Source organism: Drosophila miranda, chromosome 4 (assembly GCF_003369915.1).
Source record: "Drosophila miranda strain MSH22 chromosome 4, D.miranda_PacBio2.1, whole genome shotgun sequence".
Taxonomy (NCBI): Eukaryota; Metazoa; Arthropoda; class Insecta; order Diptera; family Drosophilidae; genus Drosophila; species Drosophila miranda.
The window spans coordinates 15,557,292-15,574,415 of record NC_046677.1 but is presented as its reverse complement, the minus strand read 5'-3'; the positions used below and the strand labels follow the sequence as shown (position 1 = coordinate 15,574,415).

Sequence of the window (17,124 nt, the reverse complement as noted above, 5' to 3'; positions counted from 1 at the left end):
GCCCAAGGGAATATTTATATTTTTAGCCGATAAGAATTAATAATGAGGCGAATAATTAGGGGGGGGGGGGGGGGGGTTTATTTAATTTTTACAAAAATTATTGGCAATTATTATAATTAAAATATTAACGGCGAAGAATGAAACAAATATATAGATTTATTAACAAATATTTGCCGGGCTATTAAATGATAAATATATTACGTAAATATATATAAGTGATTTAATCTCTCTATAAAATCTGTTATATTTATTATTAATTTATTCCCAGAAATCTCAGAAATATATAAAAATATATATAAATGAATTAATCACTCAATTAAAAATTTTAATATATTTATTACAAATTTATTCCCAGAAATCTCCGAAATATATAAAAACGAATTAATAAACGATTACTGTAATTTTGTAATAAAATAATAGATTTAATAGAGAAATCTATTTATTTATTGCACAAAAAAAAAGAGATAAATGTCATTAATTTTTTAATAAATAGAGAATAAGCACATAATATTTCATTTATATATAAATATTTACATATTATATATATTAATTATTAATAGCCCGTTAAATATTTGTTCCTTGGCAATAATTTTGTAATAAATATAATAGATTTCTCTATTAAATTTCAGTAATCTCTTTTTTTGTGCTTTAACATTTTTGTGTTGAATTTTCAAAGATTTGGAAAAAAACAAAACTACAAAATTATAGAATTTTGTATTTTTGTATTGTATTTATATATATTAATTTAATTTTATATATTATTGAGTTATTTATATATATTAAATTATTTGTATATATACATTTATTTATATATGTACATATATTAATTTATTTATATATATTATATTATTTATTTGCAATTTTCATTTATATTATATATTTTATATATTATTTTTATTTATTATTATAAATTAATTCTCATTTAAATCTTTCTTTCCTATTTGCTCCCTTTTCTACCTCCTCTTTTTATTGCGATCTGATTTCCCAACTATTATTTTCTGTGAACGGCTATCCGTGCTCCGTTTACGGTTCTCCCTTCTTCACCGTCTCCGAGGCATTTCCTGAACCATTTTCCCTGCACCTTTTTCCACGGTGACTTGTGGCGCCCGCAAAAGTAGGCAACCATTTCTGTTCTGCGTGTGACCGCATCGGAAAGGAGGGGGCGGCAAAGGGCTGCGTACGACGGCGGCATATCAACATCGTTCACGCTGTGCACAAATGCCATAAATGCTCACAAAAAAAAAACACACACACACACACACCCATAGGAATCAGGCATACAATCAACACACGCACAGAGAGAGAGGGGGAGAGGGCTGACGAGGAAGCCGGCTTACATGACGTATGAGTGACTTTTATGTTTTAATTGTGGCCCAAACGGCAGCCCCATCCACCCACATCTGCGACAACCGGAAGCCTTGAGACACTCTCTAATTGGCAGAGAAAAGGTTCGTCCCTCCCCCCCTCCGGGGCTCCTCATTAAAAATTTGCATAATTTATGAGATTTTTGCTCAGTTATATAAAATATTAGATGAAATTAAGACCCCCCGCCCCCCTAAAGCCCTGCGAACTACTGTCAATTAATGATAAATGATAACGGGAAAAAGTGCGGGCGGAGGAGGAGGAGGAGGAGGGTGCTGCAGAGTTAAAAAAAAAAACAACAACGAAAAAACAAAAATGGCAATGCAAATTTTATGACAATATTATTTCATAATTAAAATTGTATCTCGTGTGGGTGTGCGGGGTGTGTGTGGGTGTGCGGGGCGTGTGTGTGTGTGTGGGTGTGCGAGGGTGCAAATACTGAGAGAAATTATATATGTGAACTATGGCAAATAAATTTACAGAAATTCCATAGAAACAAAAGCAAAAAAGGTGAGAGAAAAGGAGAGGGAGATGGGGGAGGAAGGGAAGGGAAATGGGGGGAGAAACAGTACCAAAACAGGAAGGAAAAAAAGAGAGAGAGATAGATAGATGGGGAGAGAAAATAGGTGCGAGGAAGCCAGGTCTTAAATTTATATATTTTTTTGTTTTTTTGCGACCCGCAGCGGACAATTCCCTGACATGGCCAAAGGGGATTTCAGGCCAAGTCCAGACCAGCCAGGCCTACGCCCACTGCCATATTGCACTCCCACACACACACACAGGCACACACAAAGACACACAGACAGAGAGACAGAAAGTAAAATTAATTAAATAAGAAAAAGAAAAAAGGTAAACCGAGAAGTTAAATATAAAACAGGAAAAAGACAAACCCAGAACGGAACCAAAGCGACAAAAGAGAGGTGGAAAAGAGACGGCAGTAAAATGAAACTTGAAATTGAATAAAGCCCGCAGCGGTGGGTGGGGTGGGGGGCGGAGGGGTGGGTGCCAGAAGGCGGACAAAAAACCAGAAGTGGGACCAAAGACAAAGGCAACACAAATGCAATATAAAACCCAAGACGAAACCAAGAAAATGGGGGATCCCCGAGGGCGGGGGGAGCACACTCCAAGGGGAGTCCCAATCTACCCCGCAATACCCTCGAAAAGCCCAAGCCCAGACATATAATTTTCAATGCACACGACGAAAACACACCTCAAGGGAGCAATGTCATTCAGTGTGTCCCCCCCGCTATTCCGCACCCCTCCCTCCCTCTCAATGCCTCTGCACTTTCCCGTTGACAGGACGGAGGGCCACACGATTAGGGCTTCACAATTTATCTAATACAATTAGTCAGAAGGTGTTCAAGGGGACAGGGGCGGGGGCGGGGGTGTTGCGGTAATCGTAGACTCCTGGAGAGGCACTTACCTTAATGTCAGAGCACCCACCCCGCCCCCTTTTGTGGGTCATCAAGAGGTGCGTCAACTTTCAACTTTTGATGCAAATTGTGGTCGATTTTGAGGGGGGGAGGGGCCTCCCCCAGGGTGTGTGGGTGTGACCTTTGTGTTTTACGATTCGGGTGTGTTGCCAGAGCCAGCGGCTGGTGGCCGAAAAACTTCAATTAACTTGAAAAAAATTACAAAATTGAACACTTTTATGTGCTGCAAAAAGAAACATAAAGAAGCGAGGGTGGATCGAATATTTGTAAGGGTAAAAAAATATGGGAACAAGGGGAAGGAGGAGGAGCCTTCAAGGAGTAGAAGAAGGAGCCTTTAAGGGAAGGAGGAGGAGCCTTTAAGGGAAGGAGGAGGAGCCTTCAAGGGAAGGCGGAGGAGCCTTCAAGGGAAGGAGAAGGAGCCTTCAAGGGACTGACCCTTCCAGGGAAGGATAATCGAGAAGGAATCGATAATATTCGAGGTACAAGCCCCGTTTTCTTTCCCTGGAAAACTCCTTAAATAACCCTTGAATGCAGTTTCCGCAGCTGCTCAACAGGCACTCTCTTTCCCCCTCCCCAACCACCCCTGTTATAACCACCCCCGCTCTATCTATTGCCCCCACCGCATCACACATTAAACATCAAGACCCCCCCCTGCAATCTGTTGTCACCATTCCCCCCCCCCTCGATTCCCTTTGCTTTTGTTTTTCTGGCCATATCACAAAACCGCAAAAAGGCAGAAAACTTTTTCTGGCCAACTGTTTATGTTGGCGGCTATTGGGGAGTGGCTAGAGGGGGGGTAAGGGTAGTGGGGGGGAGGCACTGTTGTTGGCAACAAACTTCAACAACTCAATGCACTCAATCAATGCACACAAACAGGCGGCAACAGAGTTCTCTGTCCTTCTTGCCTCCATGCCACGCCCCACTCAGAGAAACACTCAAAATATAGGGGGTGGGGGGGGGGGGGGGGGAAGTGCTGCAGATAAAAGCGGAAAAACATCTGGAAGCAAGGGATATACGCAGGAAGCTGTTATCCTCGAAGATCCAACGATAAATACTATATCTTTAAGCTTTAGATACTGTATCTTTTAAACTTTGAAGCAAGACAAGCTAGTGCTCTTTCTATGGCTCGCATACCCTTCAAGGAAAGGCCTTTTTTCCATCAAAAATTGGTTTTCCAATACCCTTTGGAAGGAAGGAGCAGCCGCTGTGCGGAGGCTGCGGCTTCTGCTGAAATGCAAAAATCAACAAGCGATTTTTTAAACAGCCACAAAGCAATCCGCATACAATCAAAACGAAGGACAGAGAGAGAGAGCTGAAAGAGGCAAGGGAGATGGAAGAAAAAAACATTCAAATATACGTTTATTTCTTGTAAACAGATTGATTTCAAAAATGATAATGGGTCCCCAAAAGCCGACAAAAGCCTACAGAGTGGAGGACGGCAGGCCACGACGGAGGGCCAGGACGCAGGGGCAGGATGGAGGGGCAGGCAGAAAACAGAGGACATCCCAGTGGCAGGGAGGTGGCCAGGGCCGTGGCCAGGGCTTGGGCTGGGGCTGGGGCTGGGGCTGGGGACGGTGGCTGGAGCCTGGTCCGTGGCCGGGGCAGCTTTCCAACATTCACAGACCATTTGGCGGCTTAAGGTTCGCATTTCGGGTTATCGCTTAATCGCATCGCTTGCCAGCCACCCGTCTTCGTAGAGGCTGTTGCCACACCCTTTCCAGAGGGTAAGACGGCTTTTGAGAACTATTCGAAGCATCCTGCCACATTTCCCATCCAAAATTGCCTCCCAAATCTATCCCCCATTGAAAGGGCATCAAAAACGTCGACTATTAGAGTCCGCTTTTCCTGCGGCTGTTGTCTTGAGTTCTCGCTACTGTTGTTGGCTGTCCCCCTCCCCCTCCCGCTCTCCCCACCCAATCATTTTTCAATAAACAAACAATTTCATGGGCGGCTTGTCTTTTGGCAAATCGGATCTAAGCCTCAATAAGCAGCCAGCGACAAGACGCACTTTCTACCCCCCCCCCCCCTCTGCACCCCCCCCCCCCCCCTCTCTCTGTGTGTGTACTGATGACTATCTCAAGGCCTTTTTACGGCTGTCGAGAGCCACCGCAAAATGCGGCTCCACTCTCCGATTACAGGAATCTTAATCGCATCAACTTGAATCAACAATTCTGATTGCTTTGCATTTGTTTCGATTTCTATCGAATTAAAATAAACCGAAAACTGGCAACAGAAGCTGGCAAACAAGTATTTAAATGAATTACAAGAGAATTATTCCTTCGGAGGGGAATTTTTAAGCCATTTATTGAGGGATTTCAAACCAAAAAGGGGGCTGCAAGGCAAAAGGCATTAAATATTGGGTGTATTTGTATCTATGCATTGCCTGAAATGCGTCAAAGGGGGGGGCAGGAATCATGAGAGGGGCCCACACGTGAGGAAGGTTTCTCGGGAAAGGATTGACGTCCCTCCCTGGAAAGAATGACGCAAATGGGTAAATGCATTGCCCTAAAAAATACTTCAAAAAGCTTCTAAAATATTCCCCGTTAATCCTGGCTTTCCCTCTCTTAAAGATGTGTGGTGGGATAGCCCCTTAACAGTCAGTAGAGCAGCCCCTATCGGCCCATACGTTAACCCTAGTTTCCATAAATAAACCATGAATCTACGACCCCAAAAAACGCATAGAGATCGACTCTCAATCACTCTTGAAGGGCGCCTCAAGGAAGGCAAGTCCTGTCCGCAGAAATAAACCTACAAAATCGTCCAAGAAATAACTTTATTTCACTCTCATAAAAGTCTTAATTCAAGAGCCATTCAGTGACTCTCTAGCCCTCACTTTTGGTGTCTTTTTTTGGGGCCAAATCTACCGGCCGCTCTCTCAATTCCACAGCCCTCATTCCCCCCTTTTGCTGCTGCACTGATTTGGTTTCCTTTATATCTTTTTTATTTTCCTACAAAATAACTTTCTCTTTGTTTTGTTCCATCGATTGCCAGCTGCCAGATTAGGTCGTTGCATTGATTAATAATTGCCTTTTGCCTTTTGCTTTTTGCCTTTTGCTCTTACATTTAATTGTATTCCAAACGGAAAGAAGATACAAGATACAAGAGAAAGAGAGAGTCAAATATCCAGATAAATTTCAAGTCAAACAAATGGCTTAAGCGAGATCCGGAGAGTAATTACAACCCAAGAAGCCAGTTCCCAGTCCCAAAGGCAGAGCCAAAGGCAGACCCAGACCTGATGGAGAGATAACCAGAGTTGCCACATGTGTGTGTGTGTGTGTCTGTGTGTGTAGAGAGAGAGAGAAAGAAAATGAAAAATTCAACAATTTGCTTGGTTCTGGGCTGCTGATTCCCTCTGCGAACGAATTTAACTGAAACATTTATCCTACAAAGCACTAAATTATTCCTGCTCTACAGATGGATGTCCCCTCCCCTCCCTGTCCTTTGCTTTTGTTGTATTTGTATTCATGTGGCAAATCAGCGACATTATCGTTTGCCTCATCAGCAGCCAACAGCTGCCAAAAGCCATAAGACAGCAGAAAACTAAGGAGAACGAAGGAGATATGGAGATACCCTTTCTATCGAAGATTGGGTAGACTTTTGGCTCAGGTCCAAGGGGGTGTCCCTTCGTATCTTGGGCTTATCTGCATAAACCTCTAGAAAACATCTTCCCAATCATCGCCGTAATGCCCTGTGGCTCTAGGCGCTCTCTTCTCTCCGCTGCTTGCACTGCCTGCACTGCCTGCACTGCTTGCGCTGCTTGCACTGCTCTCTTTTGCTTGACTTGGCGAAAATTATAACGGCAGCCCCAGAGAGCGGTAGATCAAGAGAGCGAAAGAGAGGGAGGCACGTGAGCGACAGCTTCATTTGCTTCATGGGAAGGGGAGGGGGCAAGGGGTATGGACTACCGTTTGTCGTTACTCCTTTTCCTTTCTTCACTGGCTCTCCCTTCCCCTCTCTCCCTCTCCTCCTGGTGTGCCAACGTAAGCGCTTTTAATTTTCAGCTTCCATGCACAAAAATATGCAATACGTTTCTTCTTTTTTGTCCCACAACAGTCATGAATGCATGACAGGCGAGAGGGGAAGGGGTGTAGGGGTGGGGGGGACAATAGCTTACATAAATTTTAAGCTCCATTAGCAAAATGTTACAGCGCCAGCGCCAGTGCATGCCACAGGCGACGTGTGCATGCACTCACACTCTCTCCCCCTCTCTCTCTACCCCTTTCTCCACCTCTCTCTCTACCCCTCTCTCTCTCACTCTCTCTGACTAAAGTTCAAGTGCAGCAAAAGTTTTCGGGGGGGGTGCCTGGAATTATTACATGGCTCTAGTCACAAAATTTTTCGACAATTTGAAGCGGAAACTTTTTGGTTGCCTAAAGGACTTCCCCCCCCCCCCCCAGGGGCACATTTGTAGATAACTTTAAATTAGACAGTGCGTTTCATAAATATAAAGATAGGAAAAAATTCAAGCTGGAAAAACTCCTCCTTTAGCCCTGAAAATCCCATATCTAAGCAGCCTTTGACCCTAAGCACACAGGAAAATTTTACTAATTGCAAATAAATTAACTCAGCCGGCTAATGGCCAGGGCCCCAGGCCCCAGGCCCAAGCTCTCCACAGAGAAAACCACAAAAATAAACAATTAAATTGGCCAAAAGAGAGAGAAAGCCGAGAAGATGACCAACTGATGGCGGCATAAAAATCAATTCGAAAGCAAAACCACAGCAACGAAATGAGTTGCGGAAACTATAACTTACTTCCAGGCCAAAGACGGGAGCCGGTGCCCGGGAGCACATCGTAAACTTAACGGGATACATGTGCAGGGGGGGGGAGTGGTTGGTGGGGGAGAGAGCCCCACAATGAATACAAATTGCTCGGTAAATAAACAAACATCTCAATAAGGAGCAAATTACCGACGCCAGTCAGCGAAAATACTACACGAGCTAGCGAAAAAAATAAAATACATACATATAATACCAGAACGAAGCCCCAAGGGGGTGTTAGACGACTAGGGTGATACCCTCTAGGGGTGGAGTTCAGTAGGTAAAAAATAGGGGGCATCCAGGGGCCACTGGGAGGCCATGAAAACGTTGAGACCTGCAGAATTTTAGCCCTGAAATGGGTACAGATATGGCCATAATTATTTTTATAATAATAATATTAATATCTTATATTAATAATAGTAATAATAATAATTTATAATAATTTATAACAAAACAAAATAATAATAATAATTTAGAATAATAATAATATTTAATAATTATAATAATAATAAAAATTATAATTATAATAATAATTTATAATTATAATAATAGTTTATAATTATATTAATAATTTATAATTATAATAAAAATGTATAATTATAAAAATAATTTATAATAATTTATTTTTGTTAAATAAAGGTGAAAGACGGAACTACTAGGAGAATTTTCCAACAGCCTAGTTTTTCGGGGTTTACCTCCAGAATTTTACCATGAAAAAGTAGGCTTTTTAACGGTTCTAAAGCCAGTTCTGAAAGACTACTCTCTGTAGCACCCTTTACATATTTAGACCCAAATAGAACCCACCTTTTTCCCACCACAAGTACAGGGTATCCAGATACAAAGGGCAAACAAAACTCTAGCAAAAGAAGGAAAAGTAGAAGCCGTCGAGCTGTGGGAGAGCGCAACGAGCACCAAAATAAACACAGCCCAAGGAAGAGGCAAGCAGACACACACACACACACACACACACACATGGAAAGAGAGAGAGAGAGAGAGGGAGAGATAGAGTATAGAATGTGCAATGCATAACAATGGCAACAATTTTGTTCTTGAGCCGCCCGTAGGAGTAGGCGAGAGCCTGCCTGCGTGGAAGGACGACAGATATACTAGGAGAGAGCGTGTCCAAGGGGCAGGGGGGCAGGGGGGTGCTAGTGTGTGATGCTAATGAATATAATGGCGTTACTCAAATGGCGACAGGCCCAGGCCATATCCCACATCGCAGGCCAGGCATCGCAGTCTCGTCTCCCGTCGATTCCCAGATCCCTCGCCTTACCCTACACTCCAGCATACCCTGGACAGGCCTGAGAGTACTTGTTTGTGCCCTCCTTCCCCTCCGCTCCTCCTCTTGCGAGTACTTCTTGCTGGGATGTTGGCGGGTTGTTGTTGATGTGTGGCCAAGATTGCTCAGCACCAACAAAATTACCAAAGAGCTCCCTCTTCTGCGTGGCTGCGTGTGTGTATCTGTGTGTGTGTATCTGTGTGCGTAGTAAAGCAAATAATGAGCGTAAATCATGGTCTATCAATAAATATGGACAAAGGCGAAGATACACACGATAGATGGCCGGTATAGGGAAAGGTTTATTGAAATTCATGGAGGAGAACAACGATGATGATGGGCAAAAGGCCATACACGCAGATAAGGAGATATTGGAGAGGAGAAAACGGTTATGGGATGGGGCCATAAGACATAAGACCGATAAGGATTATACGGATTATAGAACTTTGTGAATAATGAGTGATAGAAAGAGGTAGAGAAGGGAAAGATTAAAAGAGACAAAGGAAGATCCTTAGAAGGAATACCAAATAGGAAACATTTCTTTGGGTTTTTGAAGAACTTTCGAAATCCAATGAGCACCCTAAAAAAATACTGTATGGCCATGAAAGAAAATGGCCAAATTATTGAAAGATTGAGAGGGACATAGGAGGGATAGAGGAAATCCATGGAAGAAATACCAAATAAGAAACATTTCTTGGGGTTTTTTGAATAACTTCCAAAATCTAATGAGGGAAATAATTGAAGGATGGACAGCGACCAAGGGGTTAAGGGGAAGTTCCATAGAAGGAATTACATAGAAAACAGAAAAGTTCTTGGGGGTTTTTGAAGAGCTTTCAATATCCAATGCCAGCCTCCCAAAGGATTAATAGGAGATACATAGGAGGACACATATCCTTAGGTGTCAATAGCCTCTTAGGAAATATATTTTAAGCAGATCCTTTAGCTCAAAACCGAAAAACAGGTCAAATAATCCCCAGAAAATCTCCGACTTTCATTTTAAACAAAAACTAAGCTCCACCCGAAACTAATTGGGGCTAATCCTCGCCCCCACCCCCTCCCATTTATCATCCCCAAGCAAACCGCAGCCAAGCCATCCCCTAGCCCTCTCGCTGCCCTTCGTCCCCCTCAATTATAGATATGCACGCCCCCTTTTCTTGTATTTTTCCCGGCCCTAATCAAGGCCCGGCAATGGTCTTATCTTATTGTCTCAGCAATTTAATATTTATGCCGGAAAGGGGGGTGGGGAGGGGGAGGGGGCTGGGGTCCAGTTTAACCTCCATTTGAACCGAGGCCCAACGGTCCAGGGCAGGGTCCTGGGGTCCTGGGGTCCCAATCCCAATCCCAATCCCATTCCCCAGTCCCCCCTCCCCCCCTTCCTCTAATCATCATTTCGCCTTGTTTTCTTTTCATTTTCCATACAATTTTCCGCTGCTTTTTTTGCAGTTTTGATGTGGCTCCGGGGAGGTCTGAAGTAATTGTTGCGCTTGCCACGCCCATCGGCAGGCGGCCGGCGGCCGGCCCTTGGCCCCCAGGCACATTAAAGCCAGGCCAAGCGAGAGATAGACGCCAGAAAGGAAGGCTGAGAGAGAGAGGGGGAGAGAGGAAGGGTATCTCTGAGTTGGGGAAATATTTTAGCAGTTAAAATTCTCTGTTATCCGTTCCGTATTTGCCAGTTTTCGATTCTAGTTTGAAAGGCATGCATTTTGGGGATCCTCCCCTTGATCTTTCGGGAATCTTCTCCCCATCTATAGCCATCCCTTCGCTGCATAGCCTTGGCCAAAAGGCTGATCTCCAGCTAATAAATACTTTTCCATATTAGGATGAAAAAATGTGTTGCCCCCTTGGGAGTCCTTGGGAGCCTGTGGATGCATAGCCTGCAACGAGGCGGGGATTTTATTAAATTCCACAATCGAATTGCAGGCATCGCATCTCGGCCTTGGTTCTTATGAACTTTTACAGAGCCATTATATGCAAATGATGAGAGCAAAGAAAGCAAATATTGCTACCTCGGGCAGTGGCCACAGCAGGGGGCACAGTGGGGGGGCACACACGCACTGGCACACTGGCATTGTTTGTCCTGGCTGGGAGGACGACGAGGACGACGAGGAGGAGTGTCCTGGCTCATGTGCAGACATTTACATAGGCAAACAGCTTCTTCTTCCAGTTGGTCCATTCATGGCAGGACTGCCAGGACTCGTTGCTGGCCGTGTGTCCTGGCACGAACTACTAATAAACCAAGAACACCAACAGCAACACCAACAACCTCCACAACAATGGCGATGGCAACGGATATTAAGCCAGAACCGGCCCCGAGGACCCCAAAAGAAAAGAAAAGAACAAAAAAACAGGAAGAAATAGTGGAGGAATGCAGAAAGAGAGGGAGGAGGGCAGGACCTGGAGAAGAAGAAAGGAAAAAAGTCTCTAACGAGGCTAACTTTTTTCCAAAGATTAAAGATGGACCGTCAATAGTGTAACGATACAGTGATCCCTGCCCCGTCCCCCCACCCCCCCTTCCCTATCCCCCTCCTCCATTCCGATGACAGCTTAAACAAACGCCGCCTGGGGGCCACTACAGCAACAGATGAGACGGTCCAAGGATTTTTGAAAACGCCCAAAGGCACTACGGAATCGAACATGATTTGTCGCCTGTTGACAGGCACAGAGGGGAGAGGCAGAGGCACAGAAATTGTGCCAAGAAGCGGAGGATCAAAGGAAAAGAATGGAATTTTGAAAGGTGTTTTGGCACTTGGCTTTGGCAGCGAGCTTTGAGGGAAGAGCGAAGGCCATTTCCTAGTTTTATATTCATTAAAAAAGTGCTTAAACGCTCCTTAAAGGCAGAACTGAGACAAGGAGCTCTCTGGTGTACCAAAAAAATGTATGGACGTTACTCATTTCCCTATGAATATTGTCTTACGCTGAAGAGTGGGTCCGTGGCTTTAGAGATGATAGTCCTCCCTGTAAGAATCGTGCACCAAAAAAAATCTATGGCCGTTGAAGTGTGGGTCTATGGCTCTGTGATCCCCCCTGACTCCACCTCTTAAACATCTTCCCTTGCTGCAGATCAAACACAAATGACACGCACTGTCTCCAAATCATTTGCCACACAAGAAAAAGTTTCCACTTGCCAGCAATTATGCTTTGGGCACAGTGTCTGCATAAATTTTCGTGTCATATGGGAAAAAGTTTATTCTTTTTGGGATTCCACTTCGGGGCTCCGCTCTTTAGTTCCGAATTTGGTTCCCTTGCAAATTTAATCACTTAACCCCAATGAAGTATGAAAGGAAACTTTTGTGCGCACCCCTCCCCCCCCCCCCCCGCATTCCTTGAGGAAAAAAGTTGAAGGCAAAAGGCAGTAGGAAAAAGGGAAATTGATTTTTCACTTGGCAGAGGTCGCAGCCCGAGCATATTAATTCCACTCAAACCCGAACGAACTTCAACTCCACACCGGGGCCATTGTCTGCCCCGTTGACACCCTGCACTGGGGCCCCCCCCTGTGCTCCCCCTGTGCACCCCCTGTGCCCCCCTGTTTGCGAGTGTGTCAAGGCGCCCCACAAATGACAAAGTTACTTAAATTACCCAAAGAGAAAGTTTCTCCTGGCACTGGAGCCTGGCGGTGATGCTGGTGCTGGCTCTCCTTTTTGCTCTTCTGCCTTTGGCATGCCCTTGAAGAGGGTAAACCGGGCTTCAACCTCCAACATATGCTACAGACATGGGCTTTATCTTTAGGTGGATCTATAACTCGTGGAAATTAGATCGATCCATGGAGAGGAAGCCTTTTTTTCGCTCTTCTCCACCACCATTTGGGCCGTTACTCCCTCCCTGGATCGGTAAGGATATGGCCCGTTCCTTCGCTCTTCTCCACCACCTTTTGGGCCGTTACTCTCCTCCCTGGATCGGTAAGGATATGACCCGTTCCTTCGCTCTTCTCCACCACCATTTGGGCCGTTACTCCTCTCAGTTGTTCGACTCTTGAGCAGAATTAATGAGTGTGCAACCTAAATTCACTTCAAGACCAAATAAAATGAAAGTTTTTCCGTTTGTATTTTCTTTTTTTACCCCAAAAGAAAGAAAACTTCATCCATGCAGTCTCATTAATGTCTGTCGCTCTGTCCGTGGCCTGGTGCAACTTTGTGGCAAGTTGTGGCCAGGTACTTGCTGCAAGTGCCTTCTTAAAGGACTCTTTTACGTATGGAGGTGGCGGTACCCCTTACAGCGAAGGGATGGGGCCCTGGGGTGAGTGTACATTTGTGGGTTTTATGTTTATCAGCCCTCTTGATGGGCCTGGAAGAGCTGCAACACATGATTCACTCCAAAATGAATCATAAATGAATGTTTTCTTTTGCCTTTTGCTTCATTGCTTATTTTCCATCTCTGGCCGATTGCCATTTCATAATTGAATCGAATGTCGTCCATGGAATGTCTTTTCAGACATCAAAAATACCTTAAATCATCGCTTCTGCCCGAAAAATGTCCTGTCTACGCCTCGGACATGACATGGCACTCAAGAGGAGTGGCTTCAACAATTGCAAGTCATGCAGCAGAGAGAGAGAGAGAGAGAGAGAGAGAGCAGGATATTAGAGAGATTGAAATATTCCCCCGCACACACACACACGCTCTTCCTTGCTCTGTGTGTGTGTGTGTGTGTGTGTGTGTGCCTATGTATACAATAATATCCTTTCACATTTTATTACACTTGTAATGTGCAACGATTGGCTAGGGGGCGGGGCGGAGAGGCGGGTAGAGCCGTCTGGAAGGGCGACCATGTGAGCAGTCATTCTAGAGTGACAGCCGCAGGCCCTGTAATAATGTAGGACACGACGCACAAGGAGTGAGAGGGGGGTGGACGGGTGCTCCACACATAGAAGGCTCCCTTTGAGGGCTTGTATCATTGTCAATATTGACAATAAACAAGTTTTGCCATAAAATGTTACAAGAGTCGAGACGAGGCTTCAAAAGGGAGACACCCCCAGAGAGGGAGAACGACATAGATACAGATAGATAGAGGGAGATAGAGGGAGAGGGAGATGGCAAGTGTGTGGCACTCAATCCATGCGCTCCATCGCTGTCATCGCTCAATGACTTATTAATCGTATATCAAATAAATGCCACATATATCGCAGATACACTGCCAGAAATATTCCCTACAATCTGCTATAATTACTCCCCCAAAAAAGGGGAAAACTAAAGCCTTCTCCCAGTGCAGCACTTTTGCAAATTAAAAGAGAAAAAAAAAGAGGGGTAAAAGAAGAGTTTGATGTTTTTATAAATTATATAAAATATACATTAAAGGCCTGGCCCATGCCCATCACTCAGGGGTTGACACACGTAGGGGGGCCCCATAGTAAAAATAAAAAATAAAAAATAAAAACTTTTGTAATTAATTAAAATTTTCCACCCGCATAAATCAATCATGGTGGAGCGTTGCCCCTCCCCCACCACCCCAAAACCACCCCAATTAATGATTTAAATCATCTGTTAAAAAAAAAATGTTTCTTTACGCATTGCAGATTTCATTATGGGCCTGCGACTGGTCGAGGTCCGGATACCGAATTACGTGATTAAGGGCTCCGCGGCGCAGCTGGAATGCCTCTACGATCTGGACGGCGAGGCCTTGTACTCGGTGAAATGGTATAAGGACGGCAACGAGTTCTATCGCTATGTGCCCAGGGATATGCCGCCGGCACAGACCTTCCTGCTGCCAGGTGTTAAAGTCGATGTGAGTACAGTCCACAGGCCCTGCCCCCCCAAAGGGAGGGGCACTAAAACTAAACATTACATACAACGCTGCATACTTTTTGCGGTGGCTGCTCGAAAACAACACTGCAGCGGGGCAGTGGGGGGCATGTCCTCCTCCTTTGTGCTCCTCTCCTTTTGTGGCGTTTATCGCTACTGTGAATGGGGTGTGCAGACAATGCACTGCGCTACCTTTGAGGCCAGACGGTGGGACAAAAGAACTACCAGACTCTAACGGGGGGGCCCTCTAAAAATTAGTTGCGACCAAAGACTGGCAACAAGACCTGCTAAAGATGATTGGAAAGGGCTATACATACAGATTTAATTTAATTGAATTTTTTCCGTTACATTCGGGCGGCCAAGGGCTCGGTTTTGTCTAGAACAACATACATGTCGTGTGCAGGATGCACCAAATTAATGCTGGACGCGAGTGCTTCAAAGAGAGAAAGCTCTTGAATGAAAAAAAAAAAACAAATTACATGTCGTGTGTAGACCAAAAGCCTGCCCAAAGCTGATCAGATCTGATACCGATAGAAGCAATATATCTTATATATATCATCGGAAATACAGAAGGTTCCAAAGAAGTTGTTCCTTAAGATACATTTTCCTTTAAACCTTCCTTCCGAAAACTAAGGAATTATTACAGATTTTAGCCCGTTTTTGGCTTGCAAAAGTTTCCTAGTTTATGGCTCTTGGGATTTTCTTTGTCCTTGGATATGCATTCAGGGCTTCAAGAGTTCTCCAAGTAGATACATCTAATGGGCATGCCGTGTGCAGGGGCCTGTTTCAGAATTGCCAGAGATCGAACTGTTTAATAGTCCGTCCAAACCGAACCGGAGCGAAGCGAAGCGGAGTGCCTGTAAAGAATGGCTGTAGAGCACTTAGAATGGCGTCGCTCCATTATTTTTGCCACTAAAACTTTGGCACGTAACAATGCACTAGACGCTCCACCTCCATCTCCGATTCCGGAATGGCAGGGGTGCTGGGAATGGTGGGGCAGTGGCAGATAAGCACGTGAGCAGACAATCGGACCTGGTTGATGGCAACATTCGACATGCCATGCCCCACGCCACTCTCTCTCTCTCTCACTCTCTCTTGCTCTCTCTCTGGCCCACTAATCGGCTACCGAAAAAGTGAAATCTGTTTTCCCATGAATGCGTCCGTCCATCCGTCCGTGAGTGCCTCTCTCTCTCTCTCTTGCGCTCTCCCTCCCTCCTTTAAGTGCAATAAATATTTCAAGTTGCGCTTTTGCGTTTCTGTGGGCGGTTGTGGGCGTGACCGAGTGTGTCCATAAAGCGCGTTATAGCAAAAGCAACACCATACCGCATTACCGCAAAACGATTTCCGCTGCGGCACAGTGGGGCAAAGGGGCAATCGGGGCACACAGAATGACAGCTGAAACGATTCTTCGATATCAGGCAGGGAATCCTTGGGGATAGGAAAGTATAAGAGGGTTTTAGAGGCTATTGGAGGCTAAAGGAGGGCTTAAGAGGGTACAGGAGGCTATTGGAGGCTATTGGAGGCCATAAGAGACTAGAAGAGGCTCTAAGAGCTTGATATTTCCACTCGTTTGATTTTGGAAATATATTTTTCATAATTTTGTAAAACAAATTCTTAAAATTTTCAAACTAAAAGTCGGAATCCCTGAAGATTCTATTCAAGATATTTAGCCATAAAGACAGAAGATCCTCCACAGCTTCCCCCGTTACCCTTGGAGCACATTTTACCCACTTAATCCCTGCCTTCAACCCACTGTCCCTCTTTTGTTCTTTTCGCTGCTTAGCGGTAAACTTTTTGATGTTGGGGCCGGGGCCGGGGCCGGGGCCGAGGCCCCGCAGAAGATGCCAGTGAGCGATAACCAATTGATGCGGATGTACGTGTGTTGTGGGGGGGGAGGGAGTGGGGGAGGAGCAGGGGGTAGCTCCATTTTACTGGATATTGTTTTAGCATAATCGATTTGAGTGACTTCGGAAGGGGGCGGAGACGGAGACGGGGGCCGAGGAGGACCTGCTTCTTCTGCGGCTTCTCTTCGGCTTCGGTTTCGGTTTTGTTTTATTGCAGTTGGGAAATAGTTTGTTGCTGTTTGCTCTGTTGCTTAGACGTGGGGCTTACCTGGGCCCTGGCTCGCTGCTGTCCGTGTGGTAAACTATAAATTAGGTTAAAACAACAGCAAGGCACGGGGGCAGGGGGCCAAAGGAATGCGCAATAAAAGATAACAAAGTGCAGTTTTCTGCTCCGCCAGATAGCAGGCCAAAGGGAAAGGGTAGCGGGGGGTAGCGGGGGTAGGGAGGAAAAAGGGACGAGCAAGAAACTGATCCCACACCGACATAGAGCCGGGATTTAATGGCTTAAAGTTCAAGTGAAATATTTGCCTAACCCTTTTTTGGTCAGACATTCAACACTGACCCTCTCTCGGGGGGGGGGGGGTGGGTGGGGCAGAGGGTAAGGGCTCCCACATTTAAAACAAACAAGAAGCAGGCTGGGGGACCAAAAAACGACTTAAAGATACCCCGTAGTCGAAAAACAAGAAGAATTTTATATTTTGGGGCAAAAATGGGCCTC

The 17,124-nt window shown here is 45.0% G+C and overlaps 1 protein-coding gene across 4 annotated transcripts in view; it reads left to right on the top strand.

The window, feature by feature from the left end:
- The window catches only part of LOC108161179, an 83,338-nt gene that overhangs the window by 61,428 nt on the left and 4,786 nt on the right, over positions 1–17,124 (top strand). For all 4 annotated transcript variants that reach the window (XM_033392727.1, XM_033392725.1, XM_033392729.1 and 1 more), the window contains exon 3: positions 14,337–14,545. In XM_033392727.1, the coding sequence (XP_033248618.1) occupies positions 14,337–14,545 (209 nt within the window). The remainder of the gene's footprint in view (positions 1–14,336; positions 14,546–17,124) is intronic.